The sequence below is a fragment of the Petromyzon marinus genome (assembly GCF_048934315.1).
Source record: "Petromyzon marinus isolate PM22_M1 ecotype Great Lakes invasive population chromosome 83 unlocalized genomic scaffold, UKy_Petmar_22M1.pri1.0 chr83_unloc.3, whole genome shotgun sequence".
Classification (NCBI taxonomy): domain Eukaryota; kingdom Metazoa; phylum Chordata; class Hyperoartia; order Petromyzontiformes; family Petromyzontidae; genus Petromyzon; species Petromyzon marinus.
In genome coordinates this window covers 325,490-334,683 of record NW_027422636.1, presented here as the reverse complement: position 1 = coordinate 334,683, position 9,194 = coordinate 325,490, and the positions used below count along the sequence as shown (strand labels likewise).

At 49.9% G+C, this 9,194-nt stretch overlaps 1 protein-coding gene across 1 annotated transcript; it reads left to right on the top strand.

Moving 5' to 3' along the window:
* Positions 1 to 600: 600 nt before the first annotated feature.
* Positions 601 to 2,472, top strand: LOC142908394 (uncharacterized). The gene is made up of 3 exons (XM_076059004.1): positions 601 to 604; positions 1,104 to 1,430; positions 1,583 to 2,472. Exons 1-3 carry the CDS (start codon positions 601 to 603, stop codon positions 2,167 to 2,169), a joined length of 918 nt encoding a protein of 305 aa, XP_075915119.1. The 3' UTR covers positions 2,170 to 2,472.
* The last annotated feature ends 6,722 nt before the right edge of the window (positions 2,473 to 9,194 follow it).

Below are 9,194 nucleotides of genomic sequence, written 5' to 3'. Positions count from 1 at the left end.
GAGAGACACTCAGACACACTCACAGACAGACACAGAGAGACACTCAGACACACTCACAGACAGACACAGAGAGAGAGACACTCACAGACAGACACAGAGAGAGACACACTCAGACACACAGACAGACACAGAGAGAGAGACACTCACAGACAGACACAGAGAGAGAGGGCTTGAACCCTGACCCCAGGGTCTCAGCGTCTCCCACACGGCCACTGTGAACCCCCTGAGAGAGACAGCGAGAGACACCCAGACCCAGGGCTTGAACCCTGACCCCAGGGTCTCAGCGTCTCCCACACGGCCACTGTGAACCCCCTGAGAGAGAGAGAGACACCCAGACCCAAGGCTTGAACCCTGACCCCAGGGTCTCAGCGTCTCCCACACGGCCACTGTGAACCCCCTCCCCTTAACCAGTCTCAAGACATTCCTCGGGCCTCGTTCAGCCCGAACGCACCCATCCCCAATACGGGGGGGAGCCATCTCCCGTGGCCATGTGGGGGTGGGGGTGTGTGGGGGTGGGGGTGTGGTGGGGGGTGTGGGGGGTGGTGAGCCGGTGGACCGTCGGCCACCGGCTCCATCCGCCAGGACTCCTCACCGGTCTCCATGGGTGAGGAGTCCCGGCGGTGGTGGTGGTGGTGGTGGTGGAGGTGGTGGTGGCGGTGGTGGCGGTGGTGGAGGGGGTGGTGGTGGTGGTGGCGGAGGTGGTGGAGGTGGTGGAGGGGGTAGTGGTGGTGGTGGCGGTGGAGGGGGTGGCGGTAGTGGAGGGGGTGGTGGTGGTGGAGGGGGTGGTGGTGGTGGAGGGGGTGGTGGTGGTGGAGGGGGTGGTGGTGGTGGTGGTGGTGGAGGGGGTGGTGGTGGTGGTGGCGGTGGTGGAGGGGGTGGTGGCGGTGGAGGGGTTGGCGGTGGTGGCGGTGGTGGTGGTGGTGGAGGCGGTGGTGGTGGTGGTGGTGGTGGAGGCGGTGGTGGTGGTGGTGGTGGCGGTGGTGGCGCCCTTCAAAGTTTTGTGTTGTGAGACCCTCCGCCATCGGGCTCCGTCAAAAACCCGTTGTGTTTGTCGGTGGTGGTGGTGGTGGTGGTTGTCAGATCGCTCACCCGGTGAGGGTGAGAATTCTCAACCCGCCCCGCCCACTCATCCAGGCGCCCGCCCGAGCGCTCGCCCATCCACTCACCCGCTCGCCCATCCACTCACTCGCCCATCCACTCACCCACTCGCCCATCCACTCACCCACTCACCCATCCACTCACTCACCCATCCACTCACTCGCCCATCCACTCACCCACTCGCCCATCCACTCACTCGCCCATCCACTCACTCGCCCATCCACTCACTCGCCCATCCACTCACTCGCCCATCCACTCACTCGCCCATCCACTCAGCAACTTGTTCACCAATCCGCTCACCCAATCGCTCGCCCACCCAATCACTCGCCCACCTAATCGCTCGCTCGCCCATTCACTCAGCAACTTGTTCACCATCCCGCTCGCCCACTCGCTCGCCCACCCAATCACTCGCCCACCTAATCACTCGCTCGCCCATCCACTCACCCATTCACTCAGCAACTCGTTCACCAATCCACTCGCCCACCTAATCACTCGCCCATCCACTCACCAACTCGCCCACCAACTCACCCGCCCACTCGCTCACCCACTCGCTCACCAACTTGCCCACCGAGTCACCCGCCCACTCACCAACTCGCCCACCAAGTCACCCACCCACTCGCTCACCAACTCGCTCACCAACTCGCCCGTACACTCGCCCACTTGCTCACCTACCTAATCACTCGCCCATCCACTCACCAACTCGCCCACCAACTCGCCCGCCCACTCGCTCACCTACTCGCTCACCAACTCGCCTGTACACTCGCCCACTCGCTCACCCACCTAATCACTCGCCCATCCACTCACCAACTCGCCCACCAACTCGCCCGCCCACTCGCTCACCTACTCGCTCACCAACTCGCCTGTACAGTCGCCCACTCGCTCACCCACCTAATCACTCGCCCATCCACTCACCAACTCACCCGCCCACTCGCTCACCAACTCGCTCACCAACTCGCCCACCGAGTCACCCACCGAGTCACCCGCCCACTCACCAACCCGCCCACCGAGTCACCCGCCCACTCGCCCACCAACTCGCTCAAGAGAGGACGGCACAGCAACAGTGTGGACTAATCTCCACCTGTTCCATCTCTCGCTCCCCCCTGACCCGTGCGTTGGGGCGTCGAATGAGGATTCGCGACCCCGCGCCCCCTGGCTCCCGTTTTGTCTGGGATTGAGCGTTGCTCCCTTTTCTCGCGTGGGGTTGTTAAGAACATTCATCCGCGCGAACCCTTTCCCGATTTGGCGATGAGCGGTGGGTGAGCTCTCAAAACAAAAATACCCTTTTGGAGTTCCTCTGGCCACAGTTTGTAACGTCTCAACGTGGGCCTCTTATTGTGCTACACCTGGTAGAATAAAGACAAATCGTTTCTAGTGGTTGCCGTTTGCCGCCTGTATCGATTACGTTCACACGGAGGGAAGCCGGTCGGCATCGAGGGGTTGCGGGCGATGGGGGGGGGGGTTGGGGCGTGGGGGAGGTTTTCGGGAGACAAAGCTTCTCTCGAGGTCCAGAAATCACGTCGGAGGGATCACTTTGAACGGTTTATAAATGATGTGTTCAAAATGTCATAGCCGTGCTAGATCCACGCATGAACACACAGACAGAGGCGTTCAAAATATAGCCATGCTAGATCCACGCATGAACACACAGGCGTTCAAAATATCATAGCCATGCTAGATCCATGAACACAGAGACAGGCGTTCAAAATATAGCCATGCCAGATCTACGCATGAACACACAGGCGTTCAAAATATCATAGCCATGCCCGATCCACACATGAACACAGACAGAGGCTTTCACAATATCATAGCCATGCTAGATCCACGCATGAACACGTAGAGGTCTTCAAAATATCATAGCCATGCTTGATCCACGCATGAACACACACAGGTGTTCAAAATATAGCCATGCTAGATCCACGCATGAACACACAGGCGTTCAAATATCAGCCATGCTAGATCCATGAACACAGAGACAGGCGTTCAAAATATAGCCATGCCAGATCTATGCATGAACACACAGGCGTTCAAAATATAGCCATGCCCGATCCACACATGAACACAGACAGAGGCTTTCACAATATCATAGCCATGCTAGATCCACGCATGAACACGTAGAGGTCTTCAAAATATAGCCATGCTAGATGCACGCTTGAACACACAAAACATAGCCATGCTAGATCCACGCATGAACACACACAACATATCACAGCCATGCTAGATCCACGCATGAACACACAACATATCACAGCCATGCTATATTCATGCATGAACACACAAAATATAGCCATGCTAAATCCACGCATGAACACACAAAACAGCGATGCTAGATCCATGCATGAACACAAAATATCATAGCCATGCTAGAGCCATGCATGAACACAGCCAGAGGCGTTCAAAATATAGCCATGCTAGATCCACGCATGAACACAGACAGAGGCATTCAAAATATAGCCATGCTAGATCCACGCATGAACACAAAATATGATAACCATGCTAGATCCACGCATGAACACAGACAGGCGTTATAGCCATGCTAGGCCGACGCATGAACACACATCCAGAGGCCTTCAAAATATCATAGCCATGCTAGATCGACGCATGAACACACAGGCGGTCTAAATATCAGCCATGCTAGATCCACACATGAACACAGACAGAGGCTTTCAAAATATCATAGCTATGCTAGATCCACGCATGAACACATAGAGGTCTTCAAAATATCATAGCCATGCTAGATCCACGCATGAACACACAGGCGTTCAAAATATCATAGCCATGCCCGATCCACACATGAACACAGACAGAGGCTTTCAAAATATCATAGCTATGCTAGATCCACGCATGAACACATAGAGGTCTTCAAAATATCATAGCCATGCTTGATCCACGCATGAACACACACAGGTGTTCAAAATATAGCCATGCTGGATACACGCATGAACACAGGTCTTCAATATATAGCCATGCGAGATCCACGCATGAACACATAGAGAGAGGCCTTCAAAATATCGCCATGCTAGATCCACGCATGAACATATAGACAGAGGTCTTCAAAATATCATAGCCATGCTAGATTCAAGCATGAACACACAGAGGTCTGCAAAATATTATAGCCATGCTAGATCCACGCATGAATACAGAGACAGGCGTTCAAAATATAGCCATGCTACATCCACGCATGAACACACAGGTGTTCAAAATATAGCCATGCTAGATCCACGCTTGAACAGAGACAGAGGCGTTCAAAATATAGCCATGCTAGATCTACGCATGAACACACACAACATATCACAGCCATGCTATATCCATGCATGAACACACACAAAATATAGCCATGCTAAATCAACACATGAACACACACAAAACAGCGGTGCTAGATCCACGCATGAACACACACAACATATAGCCATGCTAGATCCACGCATGAACACACACAAAACAGAGCTATGCTAGATCCACGCACGAACACACCAAATATTATAGCCATGCTAGATCCACGCATGAACACACAGAGGCCTTCAAAATATCATAGCTATGCTAGATCCACGCATGAACACACAGACAGAGGCATTCAAAATATAGCCATGCCAGATCTATGCATGAACACACAGGCATTCAAGGTATAGCCATGCTAGATCCACGCATGAACACACAGGCGTTCAAAATATCATGGCCATGCCCGATCCACACATGAACACAGACAGAGGCTTTCAAAATATCATAGCCATGCTAGATCCACGCATAAACACATAGCGGTCTTCAAAATATCATAGCCATGCTTGATCCGCGCATGAACACACAGGTGTTCAAAATATAGCCATGCTAGATCCATACATGAACACACAGAGGTGTTCAAAATATAACCATGCTGGATCCACACATGAACACAACATAGCCATGCTACATTCACGCATGAACACAGGTCTTCAAAATATAGCCATGTAAGATTCACGCATGAACACATAGAGGCCTTCAAAATATAGCCATGCTAGATCTACGCATGAACACACAGACAGAGGTCTTCAAAATATCATAGCCATGCTAGATCCAAGCATGAACACACAGAGGTCTTCAAAATATAGCCATGCTAGATCCACGCATGAACACACAGAGGTGTTCAAAATATCATAGCCATGCTAGATCCACGTATGAACACACAGGCGTTCAAAATATCATAGCCATGCGAGATCCACGCATGAACACAGAGGTCTTCAAAATATAGCCATGCTAGATAGATGCATGAACACACATCCAGAGGCCTTCAAAATATCATAGCCATGCTAGATCCATGCATGAACACAGGCGTTCAAAATATCAGCTGTGCCCGATCCACACATGAACACAGACAGAGGCTTTTAAAATTTCATAGCCATGCTAGATTCACGCATGAACACGTAGAGGTCTTCAAAATATAGCCATGCTGGATCTACGCATGAACACACAGGCAGAGGTCTTCAAAATATCATAGCCATGCTAGATCCAAGCATGAACACACAGAGGTCTTCAAAATATAGCCATGCTAGATCCCCGCATGAACACACAGAGGTCTTAAAAATATAGCCATGCTAGATCCACGCATGAACACACAGGCGTTCAAAATATCAGCCATGCTAGATCTACGCATAAACACAGGCGTTCAAAATATAGCCATGCTAGATCCACGCATGAACACAGAGACAGGCGTTCAAAATATAGCCATGCCAGATCTACGCATGAACACACAGGCATTCAAAATATAGCCATGCTAGATCCACGCATGAACACACAGGCGATCAAAATATCATAGCCATGCTAGATCTATGCATGAACACACAGGCGATCAAAATATCATAGCCATGCTAGATCCACGCATGAACACATAGCGGGCTTCAAAATATCATAGCCATGCTTGATCCGCGCATGAACACACAGGTGTTGAAAATATAGCCATGCTAGATCCACGTATGAACACACAGAGGTGTTCAAAATATAACCATGCTGGATCCACACATGAACACAACATAGCCATGCTACATCCACGCATGAACACAGGTCTTCAAAATATAGCCATGCGAGATCCACGCATGAACACATAGAGGTCTTCAAAATATAGCCATTCTAGATCCACGCATGAACTCACAGAGAGAGGCCTTCAAAATATAGCCATGCTAGATCCACGCATGAAACACAGGTCTTCAAAATATAACCATGCGAGATCCACGTATGAACACATAGAGGTCTTCAAAATATAGCCATGCTAGATCCATGCATGAACTCACAGAGAGAGGCCTTCAAAATATCATAGCCATGCTAGATCCAAGCATGAACACACAGAGGTCTTCAAAATATAGCCATGCTAGATCCACGCATGAACACACAGAGGTGTTCAAAATATCATAGCCATGCTAGATCCACGCATGTGTAGTGATGGTAGCATCACTACTGTGTACACACGCACAAGTGTGACGTCACTATGCGGGGGAGCGTCATGACCACGCGGGTCTACACACACACACACACATGACGTCATCCCGGCTGGAGGCGGGAAAGACGTCAGGGCCGGTTCTGGACTCGGGAGGCCACGAGGGTGGTGTGAGGCCGTGACACTCTCTGTGACCCCGGCTGGACACGTGACTGGACCCCAGTGGGGGCCGGGGGCCTAGGGGGCACCTCGGGGGGCACGTGGACAGCAGGGGGGCTTCGAGAGGGTTCTCGAAGGGAGGCGTGGCCGGGGCGGGGCCCGGGCACGCCGAGGCCCATATAAGCAGCCTCCTCACGAGGTTCGAGGCTGCAGCCCGTATCAAGAACGAAGATGCATCGTGAAGACGCCAAAAAGAGTCAAGCCTCCAGACAGCGGACCTGGCAGTAGCCCACCTGGCTGGGTCACGCTACAGTATCTGAGAAGTATGTGTTAGCTAGAGTAGGTCGGTGGTCACCACCTTATGTGCAGCGTTATATTACTTACCGTTCTAATAAATCAGCGTTGCCTCACAAGGAGTCGTGTGTGCACCTAATTCGAATCCACTACACATGAATACAGAGACAGGCGTTCAAAATATAGCCATGCTAGATCCACGCATGAACACACAGGTGTTCAAAATATAGCCATGCTAGATCCACGCATGAACACACAGACAGAGGCATTCAAAATATAGCAAAGCTAGATCCACGCATGAACACACAGACAGAGGTCTTCAAAATATCATAGCCATGCTAGATCCACGCATGAACACAGAGGTCATCAAAATATAGCCATGCTAGATCCACACATGAACACAGACAGGCGTTCAAAATATCCTAGCCATGCTATATCCACGCATGAACACACAGACAGAGGCCTTCAAAATATCATAGCCATCCTAGATCCACGCATGAATACACAGGCGTTCAAAATATTATAGCCATGCGAGATCTACGCATGAACACACAGCCGTTCAAAATATAGCCATGCTAGATCCACGCATGAACACACAGGCGTTCAAAATATCATAGCCATGCCCGATCTACACATGAACACAGACAGAGACTTTCAAAATATCATAGTCATGCTAGATCCACACATGAACACACAGGCGTTCAAAATATAGCCATGCCGAATCTATGCATGAACACAGGCATTCAAAATATAGCCATGCTAGATCCACGCATGAACACACAGGCGTTCAAAATATCATAGCCATGCCCGATCCACACATGAACACAGACAGAGGCTTTCAAAATATCATAGCTATGCTAGATCCACGCATGAACACATAGAGGTCTTCAAAATATCATAGCCATGCTTGATCCACGCATGAACACACACAGGTGTTCAAAATATAGCCATGCTGGATACACGCATGAACACAGGTCTTCAATATATAGCCATGCGAGATCCACGCATGAACACATAGAGAGAGGCCTTCAAAATATCGCCATGCTAGATCCACGCATGAACATATAGCCAGAGGTCTTCAAAATATCATAGCCATGCTAGATTCAAGCATGAACACACAGAGGTCTGCAAAATATTATAGCCATGCTAGATCCACGCATGAATACAGAGACAGGCGTGCAAAATATAGCCATGCTACATCCACGCATGAACACACAGGTGTTCAAAATATAGCCATGCTAGATCTACGCTTGAACAGAGACAGAGGCGTTCAAAATATAGCCATGCTAGATCTACGCATGAACACACACAACATATCACAGCCATGCTATATCCATGCATGAACACACACAAAATATAGCCATGCTAAATCAACACATGAACACACACAAAACAGCGGTGCTAGATCCACGCATGAACACACACAACATATCATAGCCATGCTAGATCCACGCATGAACACACACAAAACAGAGCTATGCTAGATCCACGCACGAACACACCAAATATTATAGCCATGCTAGATCCACGCATGAACACACAGAGGCCTTCAAAATATCATAGCTATGCTAGATCCACGCATGAACACACAGACAGAGGCATTCAAAATATAGCCATGCCAGATCTACGCATGAACACACAGGCATTCAAGGTATAGCCATGCTAGATCCACGCATGAACACAGGCGTTCAAAATATCATGGCCATGCCCGATCGACACATGAACACAGACAGAGGCTTTCAAAATATCATAGCCATGCTAGATCCACGCATAAACACATAGCGGTCTTCAAAATATCATAGCCATGCTTGATCCGCGCATGAACACACAGGTGTTCAAAATATAGCCATGCTAGATCCATGCATGAACACACAGAGGTGTTCAAAATATAACCATGCTGGATCCACACATGAACACAACATAGCCATGCTACATTCACGCATGAACACAGGTCTTCAAAATATAGCCATGTGAGATCCACGCATGAACATATAGAGGCCTTCAAAATATAGCCATGCTAGATCCACGCATGAACACACAGACAGAGGTCTTCAAAATATCATAGCCATGCTAGATCCAAGCATGAACACACAGAGGTCTTCAAAATATAGCCATGCTAGATCCACGCATGAACACACAGAGGTGTTCAAAATATCATAGCCATGCTAGATCCACGTATGAACACACAGGCGTTCAAAATATCATAGCCATGCGAGATCCACGCATGAACACATAGAGGTCT

What these genes read in the sequence shown, in the direction of transcription:
- LOC142908394 (XM_076059004.1), top strand. An exon ending in CCACCCAATCACTCGCCCAC is followed by an intron (nt 1,431 to 1,582) that starts CTAATCGCTCGC and finishes CCACTCGCCCAC; the next exon opens with CTAATCACTCGCCCATCCAC.